Source organism: Cryptomeria japonica, chromosome 5 (genome assembly GCF_030272615.1).
Source record: "Cryptomeria japonica chromosome 5, Sugi_1.0, whole genome shotgun sequence".
Classification (NCBI taxonomy): domain Eukaryota; kingdom Viridiplantae; phylum Streptophyta; class Pinopsida; order Cupressales; family Cupressaceae; genus Cryptomeria; species Cryptomeria japonica.
This window is the reverse complement of record NC_081409.1, coordinates 106463340-106481162: the sequence shown is the minus strand read 5'-3', so window position 1 is coordinate 106481162 and position 17823 is coordinate 106463340. Positions and strand designations below refer to the sequence as shown.

Sequence of the window (17823 nt, the reverse complement as noted above, 5' to 3'; positions counted from 1 at the left end):
AAATTGGGAATCATACCCATTTGAGACTATAGTGCCTCCTAGGCATAACCATGTCAAGTGATGCGTTCGAGTTCTTGTCTCCTAATAAGTTGAGTTTTTTTCCAATTGTGAATTCCCTAGCCCTCGCCACATTTTTACTTGCAAAAGAACTTAAAATGTAGTATTGACCCTATTTATAACCATTCCCCTCCCCATTTCACTTGTTAGGTAAGAATGTGTCATTGAGAAAACTTAGTGATTACTTCACCTCTCCAACACATAAGTAACTACAAGGAAGACATTAGAACAAAGGAAGAAAGCTAGAGAAGTACATTTGAAGCATTAGAGGCCACCATTGGACATTGATGCATATAATTCTTGTAATTTATCCCCCCTTCCCATTCTCCATTTGTATTTCTATTGTTTTTCCCTTAGTGAAGCCACTAGAGAGATTCTTTTCCATTGCCACAACAACAATATTCTACCTAGACTCCCTATGAAGCCATTTTTCCTTAGACCTAAAACCTTCCATATCCTTTGTGTGTACCATCATCACCTACTTGACACCATCATGAGCACACACCACATATTTTAGAATCCCCCCTAGTTTTTTATTGTATATCCATCATTGTTGAGTACACACCACAACCACCAAGCACATAGACTTGCACACAACATTGTCATACTAGTTTCATTGTACTTAGCTTAACTACAAAAGTGGAGATTGACCAAGGCAATCTCTTAGATATCATCGACAATTTTTCCTTTCCTTGCACTTCATCTTATATTCTAGAAAATTTCAAGTGATATGAACATTCTACAAGTGTAAAAATCATCTACAAATAGCCACAAAACACCAACAAAAATCTCAAAAATAGACATTACGACTAAACACCCCAACAAACGCTAAAGTCCTAAGGGAGCAATAACACTTGATGGGGCTCTAACACCCCAAGTAGGGAGCAACAATGCCTCTATCACAAAAATTCCTCCAAAAATCATCCTAGATCATCTACAATGTACGCACAAATTTATATCCACCATCTAAACTTCTAATTTTCTAAATATACACATTAATTTCCTCCATTTCCTTTTTAATATTTGTTTAAGATTCTATTTTTTTAATTATAAACTTATATTTTCCTTATCTTGACTCCTTACTCATTATTCATAAATAAATAAATCTAATTTATTTATATTAAATAAAATAAGTTGAAATATTTATATGTTTATGCTCCTAATTAGTACTTAAAAGAAAATTGGCTATTTCCCCTTTGCCACATATCTAAACCTATTTTCTTTTTATTTCATATATTGACAATCTAGATTAATAGGCTAACTTTTTTTTTCTTCCTTTTAACTATTTTTCAAATAAAATGTTAAATATTAAAGAGTGCATAGAGAAAACAACATTTTAAACTGATAACTTTTGAGGATGGGAATTAAGGAATTTAAGAATTCTAAAATATTAGAAAAATCATAACATCAGTTTGTGGAAGTTAATACTTTTATTAGTAATGTCATTCTGCACTTTATCAAGAATACCAACTTGTGGAAAGCAGCAGATTATCCTGAACATCTCTTTATTAAAGCAACATTTTTATAAGAAATCACTTTACTAAGAAAGTCACTATCATTTTCTTAAGAATATGTCGAGGAAGCAAATTTTATAGATCATTTTTTTTTGGTTGAGGGGCATCAAATTTAGTTTTGTTATAAGTCATCATTGAACCTCTTCAGTCTGTTGGGAGCACGTCCAGTATGATGTAACCTTGCATTCAACAAGACTTAACCCTCGATAGACTCATCAAGAAACATCCTCCAATTTTTCTTTTCAGATTAACTATATAATTGTCTTTCCAACACCTTCTTAATGGATTCCATGAAGTTATAAGAATGTTGTTTCTTAAATTTTATCCGTCAAATGAGACAGCATTACCTTGATTTAATTGTTAAGGTTGGTTAAGTGATTGCAATTGTAATGGTTTTTTTTATCAAATTTCACACATTTACATTGCTCTGAATGCAGCTTCTGACATTTATCATTTTAGTGTTCACTGACTTTTTGTTTAGAAAACGAAACATGAGAGATTTGGGTCTGCATCTTTTGTGCACGTTATGAGAGTCAATTAGTATTGAATTACAATTTTCTTACAATTTACAAGATTATAAGAAGAAAACAGGTCTTAGGAAGATTTGCACAATTACAATTGAGCCCATAAACAGACCCTGCTCATTGTTTCAAATAAACTGTGTGTCTGTAAATTTTCTTGGAATTGTTTTGAATAAAATTGATTCTCTTTTACTTCTTCAATAATTTACAAATTTGGGCAAAGAATGTGAAACCTGTTCAGGAATCCTTTCCATGAGATTCTTGAAAGTACAATGTAAAGTATGAGATAAAATGTGCTCATGCATCTCCTAGAAAATGAGAAAGAAGTAAAGAATACCTGAAAAGTCAAATACTAAATACAAAACAGGAAGGTAAATAAAAACATTAATAACACTGGAAGCTTGTACAAAATATTGCTGGTTGAAATCAGTCATAAAAACAAACAAGATTATAAATTTTCTAGACTCTGTGCAAACACACGGTCAAAAGCTCAGAAAACAGAAATTCCACTACTGTAATCTTACAAGCTAGAAAATGGGGCTTTTCCAAACATATTGTTACTTATGTACATTTTCAGCACTCTTCCAATGTGAAGACACCTTCTAGGCTTTAATAGAAGCCACAGATAGTTGTAGGTCTATGATCTTGTAAGCAATCAGCCTAAGACATTCAATCCTTGTTTTTTGAGTGCCTTTACTTTTTCTTGTTTTTAGGAGCAGAAACAATCAAGGATTGAATCGATTTACCCTTCCAATTTTTCACCCTAGCAGCTTCTTTCAAAAGCTCTGTCAGCCTCTGCTTCTCCATGTCAGTATCTGGATCGGCTGTGCACATTTTCTCTTCTCTGATTCCCACCACATGTTCCAAAACCCTAATTGCATCTTCCAACCTGTGCAACGCACGAAGTACTTGAATAAAAGTTGTAACAAATGAACAATTTTCATCTATGAGATCAACACTGACAACATTTAAATGGCTCGCACATCTTTGTTGGACTTGAGGACTGATACTACATAGCTAATAGTAATGTAATATCCGCATGAAACATCTCATATAAAATATCTGTTTTTGCTTTGAGAGTGGTTAGAGATCAGCGTAGTGCTTTGGTAATTGCTTCCGATCTGTCTGTGCATAATGTTTAGTGTCTGACATTTCATGTCTCTCTGGTAGACCCATCATGAAGGTTAAATGAATCATGAAGCACTTAATTATCTCTTGTTAGTGGTGGAAATTTGGAATCTAATCTAATCGTTAGACCTAATCAATGATGAATGGTTGGTGTTACTGTGTCATTGGAGATGGCCAAGTGCATCATCGTCATTGTAAAAATTGTTTATGAACTGCTATGGATTCCAACTGGTATGCTCTTCACTTGTGCTGTACTTGTGAAACTTTTGCATGTTTCTTTAGTTGGTAGGTTGAAGGTACTATTCTAGCGTATAATTTGATGGAGGAATCAAGAGTTTAGTCTAGCAACCCAGAACATAGCTCTTTACAAGGTGAGCCTTCCATCTTTGAAGTGATGTACAATAGACCCTCATCCATGTCATAAGTAAATCAAGAATTGAACTCACAACCCAAGCTACCTCAAGCGACAACTAACCCAGGGGTCATTTTTTTATCTTTTGACATTGTAATACTTTCCGATTTGACCCAAAAATTTCAAAAGGGCTGGAGATGTCTTTTTCATTCCCTTTACATTGTAAAGTGCTTTCTATTTCGCTATTCTTCATTTTTCTTCTAAAATAATCTGGAGTGTCTTGAGTAATTCCTTTGATATTGTCAAATCTTTTACTTTGACCCTCCAATTTGTTAACTTCCGATCTGAGCTCATCATACTGTGGCTTGCTGTTGTGCTTATGTTAATCCTCGTGTCTTATGTTCATGCAATTTGTTCCCTACTTCACGTTTTTGTTTCATGTTTTTTGCCTTGGTCAAGTAATTTTGCTAAGAACGATTTAGTAAGACTTAATGTTTTCATGAGAAGGAGATCTAGCAATAAAACCATCTTGCCACGTCATTTTTCATCTCGTGTTCTTGGTCAAAGCTACTGGGTTACCTTCATGGCCGATTGGTTCAACAAAATCTGAAATGGGCGGAATACTTTGCCTTTGCCTTCACCATTATGTTTTATTTGCTCACTGGGTTGTTACGGGCAATTATATTTCACTTAAGCGGTTCCCCTTTGTTTATTTAATGATTGGATATGAGGTTTTTATGTTGCAATGGATCGGTTTGGCGAGTATAATGCTCATCTCCCAATCTACCGCAAAGTCCCTATCATTGGCATGGGTGTATCCATCATGGAATCTTCTTCAAGGGGATGATGATGTGTAATTTTCTTATTGGGTCAGCAGTGCAACATGTCCATGTCAGAAGGTATAGTTGGTCGGATAGGCAAGCCCTCCTTTTCAGCTGTCCGATCCCTGGCAATGTGTTTGAATCTGATAAACTTTGATGAATGCTTGCACTTTGGTACATCATATCATCCAACACACATCCATCGAGATTTATGGATCTGCTATATCCATTGATTTCAATTGCAATGATTCTTAGCCATTGATCTTGACAACGCCTTAAAGAATTAAGTCTATAAGTCAAGTGCCACATTGTGATTGGTCCTTTGGATATTCTTTGAGATGCAGTTACATGTTGCAATCTAGCTGTTGTGGTAGATTGAAAGGTTAAAGGGCTGCACGTCCTAGGCATCTATCAATTTACCAAAGAAGTTGCTCTTGGAATGAAAGCATCCAAGCTGTCAATCTTGCTTGGTGTTGCAGATCAAAGTAGTGAATAAGCAACAAATGGACATCTGGTGTGACATAATTGATCCCCATTAGTTGAATGGTGACTATGTGAAGTCTCTTCAAGGGTGTAGTTTTGTAGCAGCGAATGAAATGATGTCATGTGGTCTCAACTGGAAAATGATAGTGGACCTATTCTATCTAGATTCTACTAAGCAAGGCATCTTGTCGAGTTTGAAAGCATTATGTTGGGCAGTGGATTTAATGATGCATAATAATCCTGTCGACTATGGTGGATTGACAGATTAGGTTGGGTACAGTTTACGTGGTCCGTTAATCTCCTACATCCATTGATCTTGGAGTGGATGGATCTCAATCATAAATACTATGGGCACTTAGCAGCTAAAGAAGAGTGTTGAAATATTCGGAGATATGGGAAAAGGACACATGGTACTTTTCTAGTTCACTGCAATGGATCGGCTAATCAAATAGCAAATACATATGATGTCCCATTGATCACCCATAGCCATTGATCCTTTAGTGACACATCAGAGCCAATGACTATACATAAAATTCAAATTGGTTGGCTGATAGAGGCAAAATTCCTAATGTTCAAATGAAAACCAATAGACTATAGGGTTGCAAAAAGAAAAATTCCTGCAAGATTAATGGTGTTAAATTTAAGTGACTTGAAATAAGCCTTGAATCTGAAGTTGGTCCAATTTATATATCATGCTATGATGTCTATTCAAATTGCATAGCTTTTGAGTCCTATCCAAAGATTCAACTATAGGTTTGAAAGATAGAAACATTGGTGGGAGTTAAGAGACATAATCTGGTATGTTCTTGTAAAATCATTAACTGTCCAAGTTAATAATTGCAAATGCATAACAATTTGGGTGTCGAGTTGCTAATCAAAGAGATGGTATATGACGAAGGTAATGGGAAGCAAGCAGTGCCTATACTATTTGTGGAAATCATGGAAGGGAATTTACTTTTTAGGGTATGAGCTAACTTCTAGCCGTTTAATTGGCATCAAATATCAATAGAGTTAAGTTTTTGTAAGCATGACGCAAGTAACTCTAAGATAAATTGACCTATTCTGCAGAGGGTCCAATCTAAAGAGATGTCCTATAATGTAGGAGGTTAATTTAGTGATCTTCATGGTCTATGATGGATTTGGGGTTTAAATGCAATGGTGATAACTGAAACAAGTGTTAGTTGTGTAGAAGACCTGGGCAAAGTTGTTATAAATATAATTTATTTGAATTTTTTACAATATATCCTACAATGTATTCTAGGGTGTTCAAATGAGGTATCTCGGAGCTAGGAAAGTTTGTGGGAGTGATTTCTGTGTGGTCTGGTGCAAGAGTTACAAACGAATACCACTCATCGAAGGCAAATTTGCCATGGCTAGTGTACTACTTATGGGAGCGAGTAGTTTATCATGCTTCTAAGGTCACATTTGTTGACTTCTTGTAGGTTTGTGATTATTCTCTATCATCTAGTTTTGACAAGATGCTTGTATGCAATCAAACCAAGATATAGTGATTAGTCTCTATCAAACCAGCATAAAGGATATAGTGGATCACCTGTGATCTTGAAGAAATCCTACTCCAAGATGTATTTTGAGTTCATTGAATTTCATTAACTAGAGTGGTTGGATTTCATAAAGTTCTGGTTAACCTGATAGGCTTTGCATTTTTTTTTCCCATCGTTTAGGTTCTTGACTTTGTTTCCCACCAGAGTATGTAATGGTCAGAAATGGTTGATTGATCACGCTTTATATTGAATATCATCAATTTTCCATGTAGATTAGTATAAGCTATTGTCCTAGTTTGCATGAGCTCATAGATTCCTATTCGGCCATATATGTTGAGAAATTGCATTCGCTATCCATCTTCACAGAGTCGTGCATTTCCGGGTCTTCACACATTATACATTAAGTATAATACTGTAAATGATATCACATTTGAGGATATAAATTTGGTTTGGTATCTTTAGTTGCTTTGTAATGTGATAGTAATTTGTTGTTGAAAGCTCGTTGGTTTAAAAGACTTTCAAGCCAATATAACGGATGCTTAGGGACAAATCATTGGGTACCCTTATGCACAAGGTGGGGCTAAGCTTTGTGACCATTTTGTTTTCATTTCTCTTGAATTGTACTGTAAGATCTCTAAGAACACACTCCTCCACATAACAAAGCTGGGAGTGTAGAAGAGTTGCCACTCTTGTCAATTTTGCCCAAATCACTTGCAATTTGATTGTGAGCCACACCTAGTTCATCTAAACTGACTATGTTCCCCAGATTTATTTCTGAGGTGTGTCTTCTAGAATTGCAAGGTACAGTTTGGAGCATCAACACCATGATGATTTTGGTCATATGTGGACGCTGATATGATTATTTCAATCAAAGTTGAAGACACCCTTAAGAGCATTCTAAAAAAGCTAGAGCCTACGAAACAAAATGCTGTTCTGGACTACTGTTACAGGATGTGTTTACTGTAGCTATTTGGAGACTATGCATTGTGATCAGGTAAGGCTATCACAAGTATTATTGAGAAACGCTACTTAAAAACTGGTCTTATTCGTTAGATAGATGAATATACTTAAATATTCTCTTGCTGTGGCCTTTCAACTTTTGAGAGAACAGTTGATATATCTGTTTATGGCTTTATGGCAAAATCTTAAACATATCCTAGTCCTGCTTCAATTTGGTGTGTGACACAATACTGCTGGTTTGGCTAGATGCACATTGTATTTTCTTATGTCAGGGTTTAGCAGAATATTTGACGCCTTTATTTTATATTTTAGACGTAGCTTTTTTTCTTTTGCTTGGTTTTTGTGACCTCTTTCGGATGCCATCTTAGCACCAGCCAAGATCTCTGTGGTCAAATATGGTTGATTAGATAGGGAGGAGGACTATATAAGAAAAGACAGATAATATGACTGATTGGTAAAAGTGCGATATGTTGATTTTAGTATGGTTGACAACAAATATACCATGAAACTCTTTCTGTCCTTCAACATAGGTGGTTTTTAATTTCACAGAAAACTACACACACTATAGGCATCATAGAATTGTCCTTCAGAAGTGGAAGTTGAAATTAACTTACCTGCCCATTGCATCATATGTTCCAGCCAGATTGCTACATACTTCAAGGGTATCAGAATGATAGGGGCCACAGACTTCATCCAAAATCAGCTTTGCTTCTTCAAAGAAACCTGCAGCTTCATTTATGGCATAGCATTGCACACATGCTAGTCCCATCTGGTTCAAAACAAGGGCAAAGAAGACAGATTTCTTCTCCCCACTTGCCTTAAGTTTAATAATAGCATTCTTTAATGAAGCACATGAATCAGCATGTTTGCCCAAGACATAGTATATAACACCCATCTGTGCCTCAATGCCTGCTATCACACTCTGCTGACTAGGAGTATCATCCAATTTTTTCAAGGCCTTATGAAGAAGGCCTAAAGCCAGTTCAGGTTCATTCATGGCCTCATAGATTACAGCTATCTCAGTCAACCCACTTGCAACATCCTGAGTGGAGCTTTCCAAACCGAGCTTATCATAGAATCTTAAAGCACTCTCACAAAATGTATTGGCTTCCCTCAATTTTCCTGTCTTGCAATTCACGTCTGCAAGGCGAACAAAAACTTCAGCAACGCTAGGATGGTTCTCCCCCTTTGTAGATTTAAACACAGTCAGGGCCTTCTGGTATGCAAAAACAGCTTCATCATATCTCCCCAAGGCCAAGTAGGTATCTCCAATGCTGCACTCCACAGAGGCCACTTCAACTTCCTGACCATGAGACATCAATGCCATGCTTGCCAATACTAAATTTTCAAGGGCTGCTTCATAATCTCCTTTTCCTTCATAAATAAGTGCTATTAGTCTCCTGTCAGCAACCTCCTCAAGGGAAGCTGTAGGTCTGTGCAGCCTATGGATCTGTAAAGAATGTTGACACAATTTTTCAGCCTCCATGAACTGCATTGCTTGGGCATGGGCCTCTGCCACATACCTGCAAGTTTCTCCGACTCTTGGATCCATGTCACCCAACACCCGCTTCTGGATCTCCAGCCCCCTGTTATAGCATTCTAGTGAATCCCCAACCCTTCCCAACATGGCATAGGTGTCACCCAACTGCATATTTCCTGCAAAGGCTGCAAGAGCATGTTCATGCCCCTCATCCACGACAGGGATCCTGATAGAGCTTTCCAATACAGGAACAGCCTCTTCATACTGTCCAAGGCTGCAGTGAATTGCTGCCAATATATGCAGACTCATAACAAACTCGAGGCTTGGTTTCCCATCACAGCATCTCTCAAAGGACTCTGCAGCTCGTGAAGCACACTCTAGAGCTTTGTAAGAATTGTCACCAGAGGCAAGGAGGCTCCTTGCAAGCTTCAGCAGGAAAGGGCCCAGATCTGGATTGTCAAGGGAGCTCTGATCTAATCCATTTGGGATGGTATTGCTTGGAAGGCTCTTTCTCCTCAAAGGGACTGCTCCTTTCATTTGCTTTGGCTGCTGGGAGACCTCTGTCTGTAACACCTATTCACATGGGCTCCCTCCCACTTTTGCTTATAGGCAGATCTTCAATTGCACTCAGTCATGTTGCTTCTAGCTGTAAAAGGATTGATTTTATTTTTCTTCAAGAGGTAAGAGCATCAAGAGCTAATCATCTTAATTCTTTTTCTAACAAACACATTTTCTTTACCATTTGCCTGTAGACCCCAATGAAGAAGTTAAAAGTCACCTGAAGATCGAACCCAACTCCAACAGCTCCCAACGGTAATCAACGTCCAACAGTGATCAAAGTTTCAAATATTAGTGGGCTCCTTGTGAGTGCACAGCTTTTTTCACCGACTGAACTGGGACCCCTAAGCAACTATATTGATTTTTCATACATCATGATTCCTTTTTAAACCAGGGATTGCTGATTTCCCATAATTGATCTTTCAGTTTACGTTTCCATTAAACTCCCTGCATTAGAATTCTCTGTTATCTTCTTTTGTTTTCACTTTTGCAGTTAAAACAGTCGATTTCTCCAGGAATAACCTCTGCACTCCATGACCAATCAAACGTTTGCATAAAAGTCACCGATTTTTAACGCCATGATGATGACCCAACTGGCGCTGACTGAAGTATCTGTCAAGCAAGTTGGAATGATAAACAGTCCATTATAATTAAAATTTAAAAAACAGTAATATTCTAATATAATCAACAGGGTACTAATAAGTTTGAGGCAACCAAATTATCTGATATTATTATACTAAAACTTCCACCAACTAGCTTTATATAGGGTTTTTTTCAGTGTGGTGTGGGGAAGCCTATAAACCTGTAGAGGTGGGACAAGGGATCATTGAAAAGTTGGACTCTTAATGGTAAGGCCGGCCTGATCCTGCCATCAGCTCAAAGCTCTTCTTAGTGGCGCTAATAAGTATTGTATATGTTGCTTCTGAGCTCTCCAAAGCAGACAACTCATTTCTTGTCAAAAGTGTTTCTTTACTTTTGAAGTAGGTGGGTATGGCCTATGAGAATATCTCAAACAATGATGAAAATTTTTAATTTGTTTTTATAATTCTAATAGTGCGGTTACAATTAATTTATGAGTTTCATTGATAACGGTATTTATCAAGGTTCAAACTTGTCAAGGTATAATATATAAGGGATGAGTTTGGAATCATGTCATGAGAAATTTTGGTGGTTGATTAAAATCTTTCAACAAAATTAACAAAAAAAGTATATTGTATACTTTTCCTCTTTTATTTTGGACTCACTTTAATTTAGTTAGATTTTATGTATGAATCTATGCATAAGTAGTATAATTTTGCATAAGAGATTACATTTTCTTCATAGTGATCATATCAAAGATATATTACACATACATATAGTGATCAATTGGCAAAAAGAAAGCGGATGTGACCTTATTGCATACATTTTCCCCTTTATCAGCTTCACTACTACATAAGTCCTTTATAGTAAGGTGACAATAGGGAAAATTAAAATAAGTGCATCCCATACTACATTGTGGGTCCATCCTTATCTTATTTTATAATCAATTAAGGTGATGAGACAAACATCCCATACTATTTGGTGTCATCATCAATAAGGGCATAAGTATAACAACACATAAAGCATGTGACCATTAATAAGATTCACTCATTTCTCTAAACATTTGAGTCATCTTATAACTAGATGAGCATAATCAAGATGTCTGATGGTTTTACCTCACCTAAGACTGGTACCTATGCTATTAATCACATGAACTGAGTTAACAGTTAGAACCTTAATAGCCATAACTCAAGGAAGAAATAACATTATAAGTACACATTCCTTTTGATGCCCTAATGTCTATACTAAACTCCCTCAATGGGTAGATTGAGGCATTCAACATGTCTATGCCACTACTGAAAACTTGTCTAAACTTATGAAATTGGGTGGCTCTCTGTATCTATCATCTACATGCTACTAGTGAAATCTAGCTATGCTACAATTTAATACTTATTTTGATAGAGAATGCTCACCAATTTTTGTCATGTTAGAGAAACAATAATCTTATCTATGAGTTGGTCATAGGGTTTATAATTTTGTTGATCACATCATGGTTAGTGGGATAAGATATGCTCAAGAGAATGATTATCCTCTACCTTTTGCCTCATAGAGTAACTTTCTCAAACCTAGTTTTGATGCTAAAATTGTGTGTCCTATATTGATCTTAGCTCAACATTTTGACATTTAGATGGTAAAATAATATAGATCTAATACATAATATAACATAGAATATCATATGCCCTTATCATGTCATAATACATTTTGGACTTTCTTTGGGATATGTATCCTCTAGCATTTTTTGAGGCTCATTCATCCCTTGCCTTAGCCTTTTCTACCTATTGTGCCAAAGTTACACTCTTCCATGGTATGTTTTGTTATATATTCCAATTATATTAATCTTCTTATTTATTTATGTTTGGCCTTTACAATAACTATAATTGTCAAGACACTAGTGTGCCACACATACATCCACATGATGCACTACTATCCCACAACAAACTATTGTATAATGATTATTTCCAAGTGTTTCATCACCTTGTTATGTGTCCAAGTTGGTGGTAAGAATTATGAATCATATATGGATGACTCCATGGACCTTGGACTCTCATTTTTCCTCTCAAGATCATTTTTTAATCATTCTCTTTTAATATACAACTCTTTAAAGCAAAATTTGAAGCATTATATAGATTCTACAACACTGCATTTCTCTTGACAATTAATAATTTTAGGTGAAATTCAACAACACTTACCAACACTCCATTAAAGGTCTTTGAAGCACTACACCTAGCTTAATATCCATTGGCTTCTCCACAGAGATTGAGGTGATCTTGTTTGTGTTGTTTTTGTAGTTTTCATCTATACATTTCTAGTGTAAGGTGATAGTGTGTGTACCTTCTTTTATTTTTTCATTGTTGTAACATCATTTGTAGTGTATATGGTACCATTGGGGTTTCACTCCATTTTTTACGCACAAACTAGTTTATCACTCTTAATAGACCTGAAAGTGGTATCCATAGCTTTTGTCACAACAAACTAGTGAAAATATCTCTATTACAACAATTATAGGCTAATTTATGTAGCAATAAAAAGTACAAATTTCTAAGAAGTTTTTTATATGTTTTTGGAAGCTTCAACCATAGACACCAGAAAGTTGCATAGGCATCTTTGCGTAGTGATTTTATTTAACCTAAAAGCAAAATATAAAGTATAGAATGTCTTGTAATTTGTTCTTCCATATCCAAAACAAATACCACAAGATCGCTATGTACAAAGAATGTTTGAAACGACTAGAAAGTAGAAGATTAACTATAACATTTAAAGCTATAGAAATCAAAGGAAAAATAGAAAGGGAAAATATGTCACCACAGTTATCATTCTCTTCTGATTTGAAAACTACACACAAGAAGAAAGGAGAAAAGTGTTTTTGGTTTGGCTATTTAGAGTCTTGCCTTAGTTAAACCCCCATTTTGGAATTTCTACCTCTACTGTAGCCAAGAGTTTTGAAGACATGTGAAGAACTATAAAGATAATTATTTTAAAATTGAAAATGCGATAACAATAATATAAAACTATTAGATGGTGATGCAGGAGCACTTGAACAAAAGAGCAGCCCGCATTACCAAAAAATGTTAGAATTAGATTTTATTGTTTCAGTTTTGGTTTTCATTTTAGATGTTTAGTTTGATGTGAATTTTTTGATCAGTTGTGACAAAGTAGTCAAACATTATTATCATTTCATTGACAAAATGTTTTGCTTCCATTATGCAATCTAGAGCTTCATTAAGGATATCGATGATGATTGGATACTCATGTCATTGGCTTGATTTGGTTTTGTTATTTATGCTTTAAAATTTTAAAACTCTAGGATGAGTACAATTTGTAAGTGCAATGTTCAGTGAATAAAGAAAAAGTAGAATCAAATTGGTAGGGAACATTCATAACCAAGACACAAAAAAAAAAAAGAAAGAAAGAAAGAAAGAAAACTCAAGATTAAGCATATCTAGCATATACTCTAGCAAAAGGAAAATTGCAAAAATTATATTTTCTCCTAGCACATGGACATGGCTAGGAGAAGGATAAACACCACTTTTAAGAAAAAATGAATCAATTTGGAATTTGACTCACTCTCAATTGTTTGGTTTCAACTCATCTAAGTTGTTTAGGCTTCAAATGCAAATGAAATAATATGAAGGAGATAAGGGACATTGCATGGGATATGCAAAGAAGAAAAGAGTGCATAAGAAAGAGAAAAAGAAAGTGTGCATGGAAATAAGTAAAGAGGGTGTAAAAGAATGAAAGAGGTGACCATGTGAAGATAATAAAGAGATAAGAAGATGCCCGTAAAATAGAAGAAAGGGAAAGAGAGGGTATCATCCAAGCTAGACGTGGAGAAAAGACAGAATAGGGGAAACTTACAATGATCTTTGGATTGTACATCAAGGAGGAGAATAAAGTTTAATTGCTATGTTAATAGAGAATGTTATTTCCCTATAATGAAATTGGGATTGATTTCCAAATTTGAATAAAGTCTTTGATTTGGGTTATTTGTTAGTTGCAATGATGTAAGCATAAGAATTGAATGCTCGACTTGATTTGTAGGATTAGAAAGACCAAGGGCTTTGACACAACTTTTCATTGGCATAACATTGGTGTCAACAATATGAGAAATGTCATGCAACACTCCACACCATTTTATCACTTTGAATCATTCTCCTCGAGCCTTCAATCAAGGGGATTGCCTCACTATTCAAGTGTTCTTGACCCATCCATTGTTGAAGCCTATCCAACTCACACTAATACATTTAGCCTCAAATTTCGACGATCTATGGGATTTATTTTGCTTTGTCAGATTGATGTTGTTTTTTTTTTCAAAAATTTCCTCGTGTTCATCCGAATTCCGACTAAAAATTGACTCTTGAAATTTCACCTCGGCATTCCAACGAACACGGATTTTACCTGTTGATCGACATATGTTGGTCCAATGATTTTCACAACCTCTGGATGTCTTCTTACTCATCGGGATAACATAAGTCGGTGACCTCTCTTCCTGTTGATCGGTGAGAGTAATTTCGCTAGTCTCATCGGCCATCGGGATAGCTTAAAATGTGTTCAGGCGATGGGCATGATTTCCCTGATGTCTTTTCCCTCGACGTGGCTCCTCCTGATACGTTATGTCTCCTCAGCATAAGCTTTGACCCTATATCATATTAACCTTTGCTGATGCTTTTTACTTTTGCCAGTGTCCATCAGGAAAATTCTTATCGATAGCATCATCGACTATCGGCAATACATGATCTCTGCTTTGTCGCTAGTGTGCTATTATATCTCGATGACATGCTTCTAATTGTGTTACCATCAGGTTGACTTTTGTCTATAGTGTAAATTTCGTATTTCACGTTGAAATTCTGACGAACACGTGGTTTTTTTTAAAAAAGTAACTACGTGCAATCATTATATGCGGGCTCATCGGGGTGTGAAAATTGGGAGGAAGCAGACACAATTGCTGCAAATAGATGCTGATGAAGAATTCTCCTGTGGAAACAACAATCGACCTTTTCTCATTCACAATCCACTCTTTCTCTTTCTCATGAGTCCCTGTTGAGAATCAAACGCGGAACCTCTTCCTTGCAAATTCGCCACGCATGGGAAGCAACCCATTGGAGCTGGAAACCGTAAACCCCAGGGAATTCACTCTCCTTTTACTCACCAAATTCAAATTGAAGAAAATTGCAACAACGGAGGGCAATGCCATTGATCCACAATGACCATCACCATTATTGTTACTACCTCTTACCTCCTTCACTTCATGTTGTGTACTGTACAAGAGGTTGGTCCTTTCGTTCTTGTCATCAAGATTTTTTTGCAAGTTCCTTTGCTTTCCTTGCATTCTCTTGTTCACTTTGTTTAATGGTATGAACTTTGATAAAATATGGATCCTCAACCTCCTTAACCTCTCCATTTTGCGGCTGCTAGTTATAAAGACAAGTCGTTGGACATACCAATCACCCCAGTTATGATTCACTATCTTTTTGTCATCAAAATCTTTAGGTCTTGATTCAGTTATAATTTGATCTTGTGTAATGAGAATCCCAAACAAAAGTCCATAATTGAACATGTTGCTCCTCCCCTTGGTTGTTTCTGACGTTAAGCCTCAATTCCTCGAGCCACATACCCCTAAAACGTCCACAAAATAAGATTAAATGCATCAATAATGAGTAAAACTTAAAATTAAGGCAATTATTAGGACACAATTGTTGTAGATAGATGCTTGGCAACAACTGTACAAGAGGTTGGTCCTTTCAATCTAGTCATCAAGATTTTTGCATGTTCCTTTGATTTCCTTGTATTCTCTTGTTCACTTTGTTTAATAGTATTCGCTTTGGCAATATATGGATCGTCAACCTCCTTAACCTCTCCATTCTACGACTGCCAGTTATAAAGACAAGTCGCTTCATATCTTCTAGAGGGGTGAACAATTCTCTGTGACTGTAAACCCTTCCAGCCCTCAAAATAGCCCTTTGTATGGAAGCAACTTTTCTAGGTCCAAGGCCAACTACAAATTGCAGAGGAGAAAACATCCATTCATGTGATACTGTTGGGTTTATGTCAACACCAACTTGGTTGGTTACTGTAACCATTACCTGTTCAATAATTCTCTGTGACTATAAACCCTTCCAGCCCTCAAAATAACCCTTTGTATGGAAGCAACTTATATACGATTATTCAGGACTCTATGGGCAGTTGGTTGTACAATTTTCCCCACTGAAAGGGTCTCTTCATTTTCTCCAGTTAGTAGATAAAATTCCTCATCTTGGGATGGCTCTTTATATCATAGCAACAAAAATCGTTTGGGGAAAAAATCAGCAAACCAAAAGTATTATTTTTTTTTTGAAAAAATCGAGAAAAAATCAGATTTTAAAAAAAACATAACAAATTGTAGGCATAGAGACAAAAACTATTTTTTTTTAAAACTTAAGGCCATTTTCATAGCATAGAGATATAAAGAGCAACTAAAATAGAGTTTAACCCATGAATTGTAGAAACATATTTTTTGTTTTTTATATTCATATTGTCGATTCAATCTTTATGTCAGTAAGAGTTTCCCACTTTTTATTGGATGTCTGTTGTTCTACACTTCTAGCATATTCATCAATATCAAGGGCCTTTAACACATGGGGATATTTTTTGACATGTTCAACTGCCATTTATTATGTTTCGTCATCCATATCATCTATATCCTATTTTGCATCTTCACTGTACACATCCTCATCCATTTTCTTGGCTAGTTCGTGTGCATCAATAAAAAATAGAAAAAAAAATCTGATTTAAAAACAAACATAACAAATTGTAGGCATAGAGACAAAAACTATTTTTAAAAAAAACTAAAGGGCATTTCCATAGCATAGAGATATAAAGAGAAACTAAAATAGAGTTTAACCCATGAATTGTAGAAAATTATTTTTTGTTGTTTATGTAGACACCTAAAATTGTCATGTCTAATTAAATAAATATTTTATTTATTTAATTACTTTAGCTTAATTCTTCTATTAATTAAATAAATCTTTATTTATTTAATTAATTCATTTATCCTCTTCTAGCCTTATTTCTCATTTAAATAAATACATTTATTTATTTAAATTATCCCTTTCCTAAATTAAATAAATATTTTATTTATTTAATTACCCTACTTCTTCTATTAATTAAATAAATCTTTATTTATTTAATTAATTCATTAACCTTTTCTACACATGACACATGTCATTCATCTCTTATTTCCTACACTACCTACCCCTTTCATTATTTTGGTATTTCTTATACCTACCCTCTAATCCTAGCCGACCTCTCTTTTTACACCTCTCAATCTTAACCCTCCATTTTCTATTGTGTCTTCTATTTAAGGAGATGCTTTCTTCATTACCAAAGACCCTAATGACTGATTTTGGAGGACTTGGCTACACTACGATCCTACTTGCAACCACATTCCGTTCTTTGTTGAGCTCTTGTGCATACAAAAATCTGAGAGCAAGCATATCAAACAAGATCAATGGAGATAGGAAGAATGGAGATCAAAAACCCTAGTGGACATGTGATGGTATAATCTTTGTGATTTATTGAGTTATTTTGCATTGTCTTAGGTTATCTTCATATGTTATGGTGGATCTTTGTTCATTGTTAGGCTAGGGTTTGGTGGTTGAATCCATTTTAGTCTTTCAATATTGTTGTTTATTGCTATCCATTTTCACCATATACATTTTGGCACGCCCGGTGGGACTCTTGTCCCTTTGCATTTAACATTTTGTTGCAGATTTTGCATTTTTGAAGTTGCAGATCGGACGATTTCGACGACATTTTAGGTTTTTTTCGCGTCTGCGAGTGTTCGGATCGCGTTTTTGTATTTCAGAGGCGTCTGTGACATCTTTTATCGCGTC

At 35.6% G+C, this 17823-nt stretch overlaps 1 protein-coding gene across 1 annotated transcript; it reads right to left on the bottom strand.

Annotated features, from left to right (window-relative positions):
- Nucleotides 1-2445: 2445 nt before the first annotated feature.
- Nucleotides 2446-10061, bottom strand: LOC131067351 (protein KINESIN LIGHT CHAIN-RELATED 1). Its single transcript, XM_058002322.2, has 2 exons — nucleotides 7953-10061; nucleotides 2446-2981 (listed from the first exon to the last, which is right to left on the bottom strand). Exons 1-2 carry the CDS (start codon nucleotides 9353-9355, stop codon nucleotides 2786-2788), a joined length of 1599 nt encoding a protein of 532 aa, XP_057858305.1. The 5' UTR covers nucleotides 9356-10061; the 3' UTR covers nucleotides 2446-2785.
- Nucleotides 10062-17823: the final 7762 nt, after the last annotated feature.

Excerpts from the sequence above, each read along its gene's own strand:
- LOC131067351 (XM_058002322.2), bottom strand. The coding sequence starts at position 9,355 with ATGAAAGGAGCAGTCCCTTTGAGGAGAAAGAGCCTTCCAAGCAATACC. Across the intron at positions 2,982-7,952 it reads ACATATGATGCAATGGGCAG|GTTGGAAGATGCAATTAGGG; the intron begins GTAAGTTAATTT and ends TGCGTTGCACAG.